The sequence below is a fragment of the Nycticebus coucang genome, chromosome 9 (genome assembly GCF_027406575.1).
Source record: "Nycticebus coucang isolate mNycCou1 chromosome 9, mNycCou1.pri, whole genome shotgun sequence".
Lineage (NCBI taxonomy): Eukaryota > Metazoa > Chordata > Mammalia > Primates > Lorisidae > Nycticebus > Nycticebus coucang.
The window spans coordinates 94951854-94968203 of NC_069788.1; the positions used below are offsets into that span (position 1 = coordinate 94951854).

At 45.1% G+C, this 16350-nt stretch overlaps 1 protein-coding gene across 12 annotated transcripts in view; it reads left to right on the plus strand.

Annotated features, from left to right (window-relative positions):
- FOXN3 (forkhead box N3) overlaps nucleotides 1-16350 on the plus strand; it is a 391460-nt gene that overhangs the window by 234774 nt on the left and 140336 nt on the right. For 8 of the 12 annotated variants that reach the window (XM_053603883.1, XM_053603879.1, XM_053603878.1 and 5 more), the window contains one exon: nucleotides 11926-12003. The exons of the other annotated variants lie outside the window; for them this stretch is intronic. In XM_053603883.1, coding sequence (XP_053459858.1) covers nucleotides 11926-12003 — 78 coding nt within the window. The remainder of the gene's footprint in view (nucleotides 1-11925; nucleotides 12004-16350) is intronic. 12 annotated transcript variants of the gene reach the window in all.

Genomic DNA, 16350 nt, shown 5'->3' on the forward strand with positions numbered 1-16350 from the left:
TACTAATTTGTGAGAATCAACTGAGATTAATGTGCTAGACCACCGACTGGTTTTGCAATTATTCTTGGAAAATTTGATGGTTTTGGTCCTAGCCACTCCCACAACATTACTGAAATATAATTGACAAATAAAACTTGTATGTATTTAAGGAGTATAACATGATGCTTTCTATGTCATCTGTATACACCTTGTGAAATGATTACTACAATCAAGCTAATTAACATAGCACCTCACAGTTACCGTGGATGCATGTGTTGAAAATATTTAAGACCTGTTCTCCTAGCATGTTTGAAGCACACAGTAGCTGTTATTGACTAAGTCACCATGCTGCACGTTAGGGCTGCAGAAACTACTCATTTCATAAGTTTGTACCCTTTGACCAACATCATCCTGTTTGCTGCAGCCCCCACCCTCAGCCCTGACACTTGGTGACTTCCCTTCTATCTTTCTGTGCTTCTGTGAGTTTGACTTTTTTTAGATTCCACGTGTAAGTGCCATCAGGTATTGTCTTTCTCTGTCTGGCTTCTTTTACTTGGTGTTACATCCTCCAGGTTCATCCATGTTATCAAAATGGCGGGACTTCCTTCTTCGTCAAGGAGGAGTAATATTCCATTGGGTATAGATGCCACATTTTCTCCATCCATTCATAATGCCTCGGTGAATGTAGGAGTGTAGTTACAGTATCTCTTTGAGATCCTGACTTTATTTCCTTGGGTATATACCCTGGATCTTATGGTAGTTATTATTTCTTATTTGTTGAACAATCCCCCTACTGTTTTCCATCACGGGAGCTCATGTCTTGTACATTTCCACCAACAGCGTATATAACATGTGTGTAAGGGTTTCCTTTTTCCCCACACCCTCACCGACACTTGCCATCTTTCTTTGACTTTTTGGTAAGAGTCGTTCTAAGGGGGTATCTCACTGTCGTTTTCATTTGCATTTCCTTGATGACTATTGATATCTATCACCTTTTCATACACCTGTGGGCTATTTGTATGTCTTCTTTGGAAAAATGTTCATTCAGGTTCTTTGTCCATTTTTTAATTGGTTTATTTGTCCTTTATTTGCTATGGAGTTGTATAAATACCTCATATTTTGGATGTTAACCCCTTATCAGATATGTGGTTTGCAAATATTTTCTCTCTTCTATAGGTGGCCCTTTTCATTTTGTAGATTATTTTCTTTGCTGTGCAGAAACTTTTTAGTTTGGTGTAGTTCCACTTATTTTTGCTTTTTTGGGTGTGCTTTTGGCATTGTATCCAAAAAATCATTGCCAGGACTGCTGTCACGGAGTTTTCTTTTCTTTTTTTTTTTTTTTTTTTTTTCAGTTTTTGGCCAGGGCCTGGCTTGAACCCACTACCTCCGGCATATGGGGCCCAACCCTTTGAGCCACAGGCGCTGCCCATGTCACGGAGTTTTCTCCTTTGTTTTCTTCTAGGAGTTTTACGGTTTCAGGTATTACATTGAATCAAGTTCTAAATTCATTTTGAGTTGATTTTTATTTGGCAATTTTTATTTTAACAGTTTTTAGATCAGCATTAAGGGGCTGGGTGGGGTATCAGAATCATTAGCAGGTTTTTTGTTTTTTTTTTTGGTGGTTTTTTTATTTTTGGCCGGGGCTGGGTTTGAACCCGCCACCTCTGGCATATGGGACCGGCGCCCTACTCCTTGAGCCACAGGCACCGCCTCATTAGCAGGTTTTAAAGAAATTATGTGGATGTTGATGGAGGCAGTGTGTGTTAGAAGGGGATATGGGAACTGTCTGTACTTGTTGCTCAATTTGGTTGTGAACCAAAAATGCATCTAAAAAAATGATATGTGTTATTAAAAAAAAAAATGTATGTATCACTTTCCTGATCCGAGAGAGTTGGATGTGGTATTTAAAACATTGCCTTAGGAAACCATAGTTACTGTGCTCATGTTTGCCTCCTTCTTTATAGTAGAACAGGAAAACCACGTTGAGAATTACTGTCCTACATCATAGAATATGGGAACAGAAAAGAACCTAAAATCACCCACTTTAGAATTCCCCAGATGGGGACTACAGTGAACAGTTTCCAGGAGATGTTCGGACTCTACTCTTGAGTATACATGAAGTTTTCTATTGTCAATAAATTTGGGGAATGTAGGTGCATAATTCATATGTTTCCAACATTTTATGAAGCACACTTTTTTAATTGGAACAACTAGTGTGGGAACAAGTAATCTAAAATAAGGGTGTTTCGAAGTGTGGGCTTCCACTTAATAATAAGTTCTGAAATCAGTGTAGCGGTTGCAACCATCGTTTTTTTTTTTTTTTTAATGAAAAAGAGTATAGAAAATACTAGAGCATGTTGTACTTAGGGAAATAAATACTGTTTGTGAAACTTTTGTTTCAGTTATGTATGTCTGTTTGTGTGAATTCAGACATGATGAAATGTCTATTTCTTACTTTAGAAGATGGTCACCAGAAAAAAATTTGGAGAACACTGATCTGATTCAGTTCCTCGGTTTTTACTGCTGAAGACGCAGAGACTGGTGTAGGTCCTAAGATCACATGGAGAGTTAGTGACAGATTGAATTTGAGTCTTTTCTGCATCATCCCACTTGACCATCCTGTTTAAAAAGCAACCACCCAGGTGTCCGTCCTCAGATGATGAGTAAACAAACCGTGGTCTATACGTACAATGAAGTAGGATTTGCCCTTCAAAAGGAGCGAAGTTGTGGCACGTGCCGCAGAGTGGATGACCCTTGAACACCGTGCTGAGTGAACGGAGTCAGACGCGAGAGGGCAAGTATCACATGACTCCACTTACCTGAGGTTCCTAGAATAGGTAAAAACAGACAGGCGATAAATTAGAGGTCGCCAAAGGAAGGGGGAGCAGGGAGTTAGTGTTTAATGGGTACAGAGTTCCTGTCTGGGGTGACGGCGGCACAAGAATGTGAATGTACTAAATGCCGCTCAATCGTATGCTTAAAAAATGATTAAAATGGCAAATTGTATCACGCAACCTAAACACACATCTAGGCGCAAGGGAATAATGATAAAAAGAGAAACAGCATTGTTTTTAGACAGACTTCATTTTATTTTTTTTGAGACAGAGTCTCACTCTGTCACCCTGCTGAGAGTGCGGTGGCATCATCATAGCTCATAGCAACCTCAACTCTTGGGCTCAAGTGATCCTCTTAACTCAACCTCCCGAATAGCTGGGACTACAAGCCACAGCGCCTGGCTAGTTTTTCTCTTTTTAGCAGAGACGGGGTCTCACTTTTGCTCAGGCTGGTCTCAAACTCCTGAGTTCAAGCCTTCCACTCTGCTTGGCTCCCAGAGTGCTGGGATTACAGGAGCCACCATGCCCAGCCTCATTTTACATTCTAACGTCTATTTGTTCCTTCAGCCCTACCCTTGTGTGGCCCAGGTCCAGGCCCAGGCTCAGGCACTGGGGATTCTGGGGCAAATGAGACCAGCTTCCTGCTCTCAGGATTCCCTGGAGCAAAGCATGGCCAAGTGTGGCCTTGGTTGTAGAATCCCTGGCAGGTGATGACTGCTAGCATTTCCACAGGTGATGCGTTTTACAGCAGCAAGTGATGCTTAGCAAATGACCTTTCTTGGGCTAATAGCTCTGCAGCATTTGGTTAAACTACAGTTTACTCTTGGAACACAAAGCAGAAATATATTTCATGGTTTTCCCCTGGTTTCCCCCCTTCATTGGTTTGTCTTTAGCCTTAACCATAGACAAATAGCCTTTTCTCTTTTTACTCTTCCCCTTTTATCACAAGACCTCCAGGCTCCCTGCAAATAGCAGTTCAAGTGATAGGCCCCTACCCACGAGTCAGTTAAGTGACTCATGCTGTCTCCAGCCTCTACTTTTGCTTCACCTGTTTGGATGTGAGAATCAGAGGACTCGGGTGAATCACAGATGAGGGGGGAGTGGCAGCACAGGAGGTGGGATGTCTGTCTCTTCCTTGGACCTAAGGTTTTGGAAACTCCCAGTGTGAGGTAACTTGTGTGCATAAAAGTTGCAGCAGACGGGGGTCACCTCTGGGCTCTGTCTGGGGACTTCTTGGACATTACTTACCGCCGGTTGTGTATCCTTTTGCTTCTGTTTCCCCCACTGTTTTTTTTTTTTTTTTTTTTTTTTTGCAGTTTCTGGCCAGGGCTAGGTTTGAACCTATCACCTCTGGCATATGGGGCCAGCGCCCTAGCCCTTTGAGCCACAGGTGCCGCCCTCCCCCTCTGTTATTGACAGACAGGTCTGTGCTCAAGTCAGCATCTGCATTAAAGGAAACTTGGAGAACTTATCTCTAACTCACCCAGTGAAAGCTGAGTTCACTGGGAGCTAAGAAAGTGCTTTGAAAATAGTTTTTTATGTTACACTAAAACCTGCTACAAGTGACAGGAAAGCAAGAGATGGCTGGTAGAATCTTCCTGAATTGGGTCAATACCTCGTTGAGCTTGAAAATGGTAGCATAATCTTGTGAGTTTTAGGTCTACCCCAGGACTCTTCCCCCGTGGAACTGTTGACATTTGGGGACCAGAGAATTCTTTGTTGAGAGGGGCTGTCCTGTGCATCATAGACCATTTAGAAACATCCTGACCTCTACCCACCAGATTCAAATAGCACCCCTCAGATTGTGATGATCAAATATCTGCAGATGTTGTCAGGTGTCCCCTAGGAAGCTAAATCACATCAAGGTGGGAACCACTGACATCCCCTAAAGTCCTTCTGCTGTGGTCCGAGTTCAACTGTTAATCTGGAAGTAATAATGGAAAAGGACTTGGGATATTTTTGTTTGTTTGATTGATTCCTACATCATTAACTCCAATCTGTAAAGGATGTGTAAGGTGTCATAGATGGTGAGAAATGAATTCCTAGCACTGGTGTCAGAGGAACCCATTACCCGTGCAGCAGATAATGTGAGGGGTTGCAGCTCGGGTGACAGGATTTCAGGTGTGGTCTCTCTCCTGGAGGATTGCATTATAGGGAGCATCTGCGACCTCTTTTTTTCAGCTTTGCTGCTTCTCCTGAGTGGCATGTTGGGTTCCCACACGGTCACAAATTGAACAGGAACAAGTAAGCCGAGACAGAGAAAGCTTGTGTCAGTGGCACCTGAGTGTTACCCATCATCCTCTTTTCCTGTCTGTGCCAGTCTCATAGCTCAGCCATGTGGATGAGGTACCGAATTCCTTTTCTTCCTCCACATCTTAATGGAGGATGGTACCTGCTCTTCACCTTGGTACATGTCTGGTGCTTTTGAGACAGAGCCTCAAGCTATAGCCTTGGGTAGAGTGCTGTGACGTCACAGCTGACAGCAACCTCCAACTCCTGGGCTTAAGCCATTCTTTTGCCTCAGCCTCCCCAGTAGCTGGGACTACAGGCACCTGCCACAACGCCTGGCTGTTTTTTAATTGTAGTTGTCATTGTTTCACAGTCCTGGGCTGGATTCAAATCCTCCAACTCTGGTGTACATGTCTGGCACCTTAGCTGTTTCAGCCACAGGCGCCACCCACCAGAGTTGTTTCTTTTCTTTCTTTCTTTTTTTTTTTTTTTTTGCAGCTTTTGGCCGGGGCTGGGCTTGAATCCGCTACCTCTGAAATATGGGGTCGGCACCCTACTCCTTTGAGCCACAGGCACTGCCCTAGAGTCATTTCTTGAGCTCACCTCTTATGGTGGTGTTAGTTGTCTGAGATCATGACTTCTTTGTAGTTTAATTACCTGTTCCAGAGCCCCAGGTACATTGCCAACTGCCATTCTCCAAAAAGCAAAGCATCCCTTCCTCCCATAGGCTGCTTAGCAGGGTGATTTTTTTTGTCCATCTCTCCTGTGGCTGGAGCTCCCGTGCACCATGCTTTGTGCAGATTACTCGGGATCCCTGGATGACGAAGCCAGGCTTCCTGCCATCAGAGGGGACACTCCAGTTAGAAAGACTTACAAATAAATTGAATGTAATATGAAGATTGTTTTTTTATCACCTATGCAGAAGTGCCTGCCTCTTTGGAAGCTCTTCCCAAGTTCTGCAAAACCTAAACACACTTGGTGACGTTTTGGAAGGCATTGGCTAGTGTGGTCTGGGAGAACTGGGACTCTGAAAACCTGGGTTTGTTTGTGTCAACACTGGCCCCAGATAGCTGTGTGCTAATTCCAGTAAACCCAGAGGACTTTACTTCATTTCCTAGGCTCATAAAATGACGTGGTTGGCTGTCATCTCTAAGGTTGCTTCTGACTGCTGGTCTAGTCTTATTACAATGTTTGAGGGCTAGATACCTTGCCATAGTAGTCTTTGTAAGAAGGATGTATTGTAAGTTTTTCTTTTTTATAAATGGCCTTTCTTTTCATTTATGTCTTTGGGGAGACTTGGGCAGACTCCAGTGTGGTTAGAAGCCCAGCAATACTTTGATGTCCCATCTGAAGGGCAAACCAATAGTCCGAAAGACTAAACAAATGTCTTGTCCTGCAGCTCCATAGGAAAGATACTGTCTGTAAACAGCCCCATCAACCTCAAACGGCATCTTTCCACAGGGCTTTTGAGGGGAGAGGTGCCCTTTACTGTTTGCCTGTGGAATATTATAAAGCCATTAGGTTGAAGTTACCCGTTTGCATTTGCTTCTCAAGCTAGGAGTTTGCTGCCCCTTTAAAGTTTGTCTGCATACCTCTTCTCACTTCTCAGTCTTGTAGGCTCCCTCCTCATCATTCCAGGGCTGGTAACCCCAAGGCTGGCAGCAGCCAAGCTCACGGCAAGGGGCACCCAGTCAGGCCTAAGATCTCTAGTGGTTAAGCATGTCCTAGAATAATGGAAGAGAAATGTTCAAAGCACTCTTCTTTCTTTCTTTGAAACAGTTTAGCATACTTATTCATATTTCAGTGTAGTTTAGTAGGTAAATCTCACCTTATTCAAGAAACCATCACGTGATCTCTACCTGGACCACCTGGATGATACTTGGCATTTATGGCCTGATACGATGGTCCTGTGTGTACAGATGCTATTTCTCTTGCAAAGTCATGATCATCTCCTACAGCCAGTGCTTGTATTTAACCACCTAGAAAGATATCCACAACCATCTTGGGCACTGTGTGTGTGTGTGTGTGTGTGTGCGTGCGTGTGCATATTAGATACCCAGTAAAATGTTGGGGGAATGGATAGATCACTATGTCAGGTACTGGAAAGCACTCAACAAATAGTTGTTGAATTGGACCAAATCGTAAGCAGCTAAATATTTCATGGTTGCCTATTCTTCCTACTTTATGCCATTTACTGTGGGTTAGAAAATAAAGAAGCTGTGTGTTTGCACTAAAGAGTGATAAGTGGTTGCTGGTTATCTGAAGACCCATAGAGCTTTTAGTGGTTTTACAGCTCTGATTCTGTGTTGTTGTTGTTTTTTAAGCAATGTTTACTATTTCTGGCCATTATGTACACTAATATAAAAATTTAATTAGACTCTTTCTTTTCAATTAATTATTACAGCCCTGTTTGTTTGCTCTCTCGACAGAGCCTGCTTTATGGGAACAAGAGAGATCAATTTTCTATCACAAACTTCATCACTTTTGACTAAAGTCCAGTGTGCCTGTGAGTGTAGGCACCACTCCTGATGATACCCCAGGCAGACAGAGGACTGTGGATTGTGAAATGGCCAAGCATTTAAAGTAGCCTCAGTGAAAGGATGCTTTGGATTCGAGAGGAGTTTTGATTTGCCATTGTCCTCAGAGCAGCACAGGAAGCAATGTTAAAATTCTGCACAACTCCTGGGAGTGAAAACATACATGTGTCACATTCATTCCTCATTGTTTAGTATTTTTATGAGGATCCCGGGAGTTGAAGTTGGGTGTAGAATATTAAAGATTTCTGCCTTAGGAAAGTTATTTTCTTTGACAGCACCTATCAAAGATGTGTGCTCTGGGAGGGCAAAGACCTGGAGGGTTTGTTCTCTACCTCCAGAGCCCACATGGTAGGACCTGGCACGCAGTAGCTGTTCCGTAAATATTTGGTGAATGGGAATGCATGAGATCAATAGCTAGTTTTCCAGATTAAAAGTTCTCTGTGCTGGTTTCACTAATACATCTCCGTGATTAACATCCTGGATGGAACCATTTCGATGTTGGGAGTTACACTGCACTTGTGCCAAGAGCTGCTGCAACAATATTTTACCTTTGCAGGGCAGGGGCTAGGCCTGGTCTGCAAGAGTCATAGGGTAATGCCCAGCACAGTCCACCCAGCCCCCAAGGACAGAGCGTGAGCTTGGAAGTTATACACACTTGGTGCAAAGCCACTTGCCACCACCGCTAGCTCTGTGACCTGGGGTGTGTAGCATCACCCCTGCTGTTCTCTGCTCTCTAATCTATAAAACTGGGCTACCAGGCTGAGGAGGTGGTGGATATTAAATGAGATCGCCACAAGTAATGCTTTCTATACAGAGATAGTTCAATAAATACCCCCATTTACAGTTCCTTTGCCTTCTCATGGCATTTTCCTTTAGTGGAGAGTGGTTCTCTGAGGTTCTCCATACTGAACTGTTTTACCTCTTTCTCTTGCATAAAATGAGGAAGACAGGAGAAAGAGCCCCCGGAGCCTTGGTTCCCGGTTAGCTGATGTGACATGGTGCAGTGAGAGGCCAAGCCTGCGTGCAGGAAGGACTCATCCTGGGTGACAGTGGCGGGGGTGGTGTGCGGATGTGTGTCAAGGTGCACATGAAAGTGGGAGCTCCAAATACAGCACAGTCTAATAGAACTTTCTGCAGTGGTGGCAGCAGTCTACAGTGGCACTTTCAGTGTGCGGTCACCAGCCACACGTGGCTGTTGAACACCTGAGATGTAGCTGGTGTGCCTGAGGAATTGATTTTTCATTTCCTTTGGCATTGATGTAACTACTCACAGGTAGCCAGGGGCCACCATGTCAGCCAGTACAGTACAGCCAGTGCATTTCCTTGGAGCTTCGGAGAAGTCGGGAATCGCAGACATAACCCTGCGCCTGCTGGATCAGAACCTGCTTTTCTGCAAGATCCACAGCTGGATCCCATTTGAGAAGCACCGGGCCATCCATCTGTTCTGCTCTTCTCCGAGACTTCTGTGCCTTGTGGTGCTTGGCGCAGCTGACGCAGGGCCCCTGCCGTCGGCTTCTCCTTCTCAGCTGCCCTCACAACCTGCCGTGCTTTTCAGAGGACTGGCGCATGTGGGTCTCTGTGTGCTCTTGTGGTTCAGAGATCAAAGAAAACACTCCCGGAGGCTTCATCTTGGGATTAAATGCTGTTTTGCTTATTTTTCTCATACACCTCCTTAATCTCTGTAGGCCTGTATTTTCTCCCCAAAAGTCACCTTTGCTTTTATCTTCTCATTCATCCCCCTGCAGCTTTGTTTGATCGACTACTTTTGACTTAAACTGGTGAAGCTATGATATGTACATGTGCGCGCGCACACACACACAATACACACACACACTTTCAAATCAAATCAGGCTGTGGTTGTCTTAATGCTTCCCAGCACTCTGCCTGGTGATAAATATTTCAAAAGCTTAAGTAGTGTTTTCTCCTTAAGTGAAATTACAGAAATGTCCCCTCGCCTCCCTCAAAGTATTAATAATTTCTGTTCTGTAATGGTGCTCATTTAACCAAACAAAAACAACAATCTCAAAAAACTGTGCCAATCTCCACCAGTCACATCACCTCGGCTTATGTGTGTGCTGCTTAGGTGTCACTGACGTGAGCCATGGTTAATGATTTTGATGGAGACTTTTCCTTCCTGAACAGCTCATTCACATTGTGTGGTGGCAGCGCAGTGCCGCACCTTGTCTAAACGGTGTCAGTGGCAGGCTGCAGCCTAATTAAGCCACATCCAAGGAGTTGCCAAGGGCACCATTGGGAAACTGAGGCACAAAGGCTCCAGGTTAGAGTTCTGCGCCCTCATAATGAATGAGACCCTAAAACAGACCCAGGGTCATAGCACCAGGAAACTGCACAGCCAGAGCTTAAGCATATGCACGTTAGCACCACCCCTGGCCCTGTTGCTCTCTGCTGGAAGGGGCCCCGCCCTCACCCTGTCCCCAGCTTGCTTACTCTTTGGGATCAGTGCTGACACTGCAGTGGGTCCTCTCCTTCTTCAGGTCCAGGCCGATGTGTCACCTACTCAGAGACGCCTCCCCTGGCTACCCCATCAACAGTAGCCCCCACTCCTCCCACCCCCATTGCACTTTCATTCTTTATTCCCATTCCCCTCTTTAGTTATCTCCTTAACTTTCATTGCCACCTGCATACTTTACATTTATTTTATGTGAATTCCTCGAGTGTGGGGGGGGCTTTATTGTGTTTACTGCTGCATCCTTTGGGTCTAGAACAGTGCCGAGCCCAAAGCAGCACTCGGTCAGTATCTTTGAATATTTGAGGACACTCTAACTGGATGGCTTCTGTCGCCTCGCTCTTTGTCTGCCTCTAGCCTCTTTCCTGGTTGGCTCCTGCTGTACCTGGCAAGTAGTCATTCAATACTCAGGCTAGTGATGTCTCAGAAACACCTGTGTGACCCTGACAACTCCGTGCAGGAACTTTCCCCGTATTTTCATTTGCTTATTTATGAATTTGGGGAACAGAGTCTCATTCTTTCATCCTGGGTTGTGTGCTATGACATCACAGCTCACAGCAACCTTAAACTCTTGGGCTAAAGAGATCCTCTTGCTTCAGCCTCCCGAGTAGCTGGGACTACAGGCGCCCACCACAATGCCCAGCTCATTTTTCTGTTTTTAGTAGAGACAAGGTCTCACTCTTGCTCAGGACGGCCTAGAACTCCCGAGCTCAGGTGATCCTCCTGCCTCTGCCTCCCAGAGCTTCCCTTTTCATGGCCCCTGACTGTCCCATCCGGTCCTTTCTCCTCTGACTTACCGAATGTCCATTTTTTGACTTCTCCGTCCGTCCTTCTGCACCCCTGTCCGGACCAAAGCACTGAGTCCTTGCACAGCCCAAGCTTCGTCTGTCTTGGTGTTTACACTTACCAGCCCTCTCTTCCTTAGTACAGTTCAAGTTGTATGAGGACAGGAGCCACATCTTCCTTGTTCCGTTTCATGCCCCCGACTCCACCTGGCACAGAACAGGTGCTTCATCACTGTTTACTGGTAGCTGAATACAGCCATTTGATTCTAGGAGTAGATCCACCTAGAAAGTGTTGGAAGCTCGTCTCACTTCTCCAGAATTAAGTGTTTCTTTGGCACTGCAAAATCTTACTGTTCAACCTGTGAGATTTAAAGGCAGAATGCTTCCTGCTAATTATTAACCCTGTAAGAACAAAGCCATTATGGGGTCCTGAACCCTGGCACACTGCCCCCTCCAGCACTGAACAAGGCCACAGAGCAGGGAGGGAAGCAGAGGCAACAGCAGCCCTGGCACCCCAGAGACCTCAGATACCCAAAGAGGATTGCGCTATCAGGGCCAAAGGAGTAGGGAGTGGGTAAAAGGATTTGAAATGAGATTATAAGACCTGAAAGGTCCTTGCCTTTGTTCAAGAAATAATTTACTGGTTCCCTTCAAGGCAGCGAGACAATCCAGTTAGGGCCTGGAATGGTAGATCAGTGTCCAACGGTTCTTCAGATACTTATCTGTAGTTGTTTCTGTTGAGCTTCTTTTTTTTTTTTTCCCCTTTAAAAGTACTGTAAACAAATAAAAATCGAATATAAGGTATATTAAGAGAATACAAAGGCAGCCTCCCTTTTAAGAACATCTTTGCTCAGTGTTTCATGAGGGCAAAGTAAATGGGTCGTAAGCTCTCAGTACACTTATCCCTCCCCTCCCCTCCCCTCCCCTCCCCTCCTGCCCAGGCTGGCAGTCTGGAGTGCAGTGGCCCAATCATAACTCACTGCAGCCACAAACTCCTGGGCTTAATCAGTCCTCCTGTCTCAGCCTCCCTTGTAGCTGGAACTAAACCTTTGCACCACCATGCCCAGCTAACTTTATTTTTTATTTTTTTTTAGAGATGGGGATCTGGCCGTGTTGCCCAGGCTAGCCTTGAACTCCTGGCCACAAGCGATCCTCCCGCCTCTGCTTCCTGAGTAAGAATATGGTTTATTTTGAACCCTGAGAAGAAGAGTCCTTATTTTTATCTTTGACCCCAGTTCCCAGCCTGTAACACCATTCATAAAATCTCTTATATGGATGAATCAAGCCAGTGTGCTATCTACCATTTGTATTGGGTTTTACAGCCAGCATAATCGTTCTTTTGATACTTTAAGGCCTTTTCCACTTCTCATTCTTCCTAGAGGTATGTTTCGATTGGCTCTTAACCCAGGTACCTCTTAATCCTAAATCTCAGTTAGCATCTCCTTCCTCATGCTGTCAGCCTCCCTGCCCTAGCTGAAATTTTTATTGACATGAAGTGGCTTTTTCCCTATATTACAGCAGGACCTCCTATTGCCCTGAATGTGGTGAGGAGAGCAGTGAGGGATTTGTCTCACCACTGTTAATACCTGTTCCCAATTCTTGTGTGATGGCTGGGGATTAGCTACCTCTCCGAGGTATACAAGAAAACAGGTTGTGTGGAAGCTCAAAGGCTATCAGGTTTATTTCGCCTCCAACGAAGGGACCAGTTTGTGAGTAATTCTGAAGAAAACATTTGAGAGATTTTCATACCATGCAATCCTGAGTTAACACAAAGTTTGGGCAATGAGGGTGCCCTGGTTACAAAATTTATTGCCAAACCTTTTGTTTGAACTTCCATTATGAAAAATTCATTCCAAATCTATGGGTCCATTTTCTGCCAATAGAATATGTGGGACGAATATTTGATGTGTTGAAGGACACTGAATTTTGCCCTTCAGTGTTCACTGTATAATTATGTTGATGTGAAATATGTGCTCACCCTTGGGAGGCCACAGGAAGTGATTATTTTGAATAAATTCCAGATATGAGCTTCTGGCTTGCCCCTTTTTCTTAAAAATGAAGTACTGTAACCTCTGTCCTTCCCTTCCCCAATGCCTGCAAATGTGTTTTATTTGAAGATGGGGCTAGTTGGTTTTCAGTTAATTAAGGTTTTAATTGTGTTTGATTCTGCAGCAGGCCTAATGTTTACCTGTCTTAATAATGAAATGCAAAGCATCATCTATGAGCTCCCACTCTTACTGGACAGCACCCTCGAAGCCTGCCACCCTGCCTGGTGATGTGTGTTTGCTGTTGACATTTGGCCTTATATTCAGATTTGAGAAAAGTGTTGACTGAAGTTCGATCCTCCGAACATTGTTCAAGTATGGCTGTCAAGTGGAACTTTCGAGCATTAGTATGTTGGGTATCAGAACTCACCTGAACAGCACTTAACTGTTTCTTGTCCTTCTGTGCAGAAAAGTTAACATGGCAGGCCTGAGACTCCTCTTCCTAGGGGCTAGCCTCAGCTGTAGACTTAGATTTTAGGAGGAAGAGCAGCTCACAGTGCCTCCATCCTTTGTATAAACAGTGTGATCCATGGAAGAAGAAATCTGGCATTTAGGAATTCTCTAGCAGAGGGTGTCTATGTGAGTCATCTCCAAGACAACCCTGGGCACTGAGTCTGGGATGTGCTTCCCTTGCAGACAGCTCTCCACCTGTTGTCGGGACTTGTTGCTGGGAAATTAAGTGCACCTCATGTGACTCCACTGGTAGAGGGCTCTGGGGAGCTTGCGCCTAGTTCCTCTGGACTATACCCCATGTGCCTTTCCCTTTGCGGATTATGCTTTGTGTCCTTATGCTGAAATAAAACACAGCTGTGAACACAAATGCATACTGAGTGCCGTGGGTCTTCCAGTGAATCACTGAACCTCGGGGTGGTCTCGGTGACCCATGACACCCCTCCCACACCTGTTTCACCTCTTCAGTCTCATCAGGTCTTACCCTTTAACCCAGTACCCAAAGTCAGAAACTCAGAATCATTTTTTATTCTTCCCTTGACTCAGATGCCAAATCCTGTTGACTTTGGCTCAAAGTGTCCTCTTGAATCTAGCCTTCCTATGGCTTTGGATATCGTCCCAGGGTGGTTACCACCTCCTTATCCCTACACTTAACTGCGGTGGCTTCTCTGTCTGGTTCTGCCTCTGTTCTCCATTCTGGCCCATCTTTCACGTCACCTTGCTCTGAAACCTAGGTTGAACCACAATTGCCCATGAAATAGAAGAGAGACATCTTGGGTTGGCAGCCTGCCTGGCCACAGCTGAAGGTGGTGAAGACCAGACATGAATCGCCACCTCTGCTACTCTCTAGCTGTTGCACACAGCCAGTGGCATTACCTCTCTGTGCAGTAGTGTCCGTATCTCTATACGAGGATAAAATAGTGCCTTCCTCGTAGGATGATGCAAGTATTTGACGAGTAATTGCTTCAAATCCTTAGAATAGTACCTGGTACCTAAAAGAGGTACTTGAAAACTATTAGCTGAATTTTTTTGTTATTTTTGCATGGCACTTTTTTCCCCCTCTGGCTGTAAGCTGTTTTCTTGTATTGTGCCTGGCTGCGGCTCTTCCGTAATCAATTGCTAAATGAATGAATGAATGAGTTAGAGAAAGAAAGAGGGAGAGAAGATTAAAACATGGTTCATACTTTCAATAAACTTCTTGGCCGGGGGATATCAGATGCCCTAATCAGTGAAGCTGGCAGTCCATGAGATGTGTGGGTCCACCAGTGGCATGCTGAGAAGAGATCTGCGTAAAGATGGGAAAGGAGACGAATCCAGTTGTTTAAGCAAAGTTACCAAACTCAGATCCTACAGAAAGAGGTGGGGAAGTGTTTGTATTTGGTATGCTTCTAAGAGACAGCTGTAAAAGTAAATTCCTCCTGGGCAACCCTTGGGCTCTACCCTGCTGAAACTTGCCTTTCTCCAGGCTGACATTCTGAGGTCCTTAACAGGGACCTGCGAGACTACAATTACTATGTAATGATTTTTGAACTAGTCTCTCCAGGGAGTCTGCATTTCTCTCTGGCTCTCTGAAGTAGAAAGAACTCTTGGAGAGAGAACAGCACGGGTCAGCTGCACACCAAGCCATGAGGCCACGCAAGAGTCATTGTTGGCAGGGGCCACAGGAGGGCGTGGATGCAGGAAAGCGTGATTGTTGTGGGCCTTGGCTGTGTAGTTCATAACAAGGAGTTTGTCTAGGCCAGTGGTTCTCAACCTGTGGGTCGCAACCCACAAGAACTGTATTAAAGGGCCGCGGCATTAGAAAGGTTGAGAACCACTGGTCCAGAATCTCAACCAGAAATGAAAGCAGCACCACTCTTCTTAGACAGTTAGTTGCCTGGGAGGGTGCAGGCAGTGAGCTAGCACAGTCTGCTCACCATCTGCCTGAGCCCACTAAGCACTTCTTCCCTCTGCGACCAGTGGCTACACACACGCATAAGCCATCTGGCTTGCAGATTGATGGCCACTCTGTCCCAGAGGAGCCACCAGGAGAATGTAACTGGATCAGCACAAATCTGATGTTAAAGCTAGAAAAGGAACTCCAAGCTGATATCAAAAATAGCCTGCGTGCATAGTTCTATAGAATGACATCTAAAATCCCCTCTAGTTTCCTCAGCCTGCCCCAGGCCTGGCCTGCATCTTTCCTGTTTTCTTGAGCACCTCACAGAATATGCCAGCATCCTGAGAAGAGCAGAGCTGTGGAGGAGAGTGTGGGGAAGTGGAAGGGACAGAGACGTGCCCAGGAGATCAGACTCTTAGATTCTGTAGCTGGGTTCCCTGCCATTGACTTTGCTCTCATGGGGAAGTAGAGAGATGAGCTGATAGATTAGATGACATCTGGTTTCACTACAGTTGTAATCACCTCATTTCATGGTATGTGTCCTTTCAGGGTTATGCTGATGTGAAAGATTATATTTAGCAATTAATAGTGCTGCCTTATCAAAATATTGCCTTGTGATGCACCGAGAGACAAGAACTGAGGGACTGATTTTAAGATGAGATAGGTGTTTAGATGGAGTCTAGAATGAGTAGGGGAAGGGGTAGGAAGGATGGATGATCTTTGGGCCTCAAAATATGTCTGGGCCCTGGGCATTAAAGACACATTTATCACCCTTCTCCTTGTCTGGCTGAGCTGGGTGTTTGGGAGGAGGTCGATCAGGTATCAAAGAACATCTACCAAGTACATTTAGGGAAATAATTCAAGGAGCTGGGAGGCTTTCTGAGGCGTGATTATTGGAAGGTGGCTTCTGCTCCAAGCAGGAAAAAGTAATTAAATTTGAGTAAGAATAAAATTTCCATTCTTTTAGGTTGAGATTGTGACAAATGGGTTAGGTGAAACAAATTCAACTCTCTTGGTTACTTATGATGTTGATCTTTTCGAGTTCTCCATTGGGTAACGCCAGACATCAGCGAGTATGTGAGATGGTTCACGTGTGTTTCTGTGTGTATGTGCGTGTGTGTGCATGTGTGGCCTGATAGGCTGCA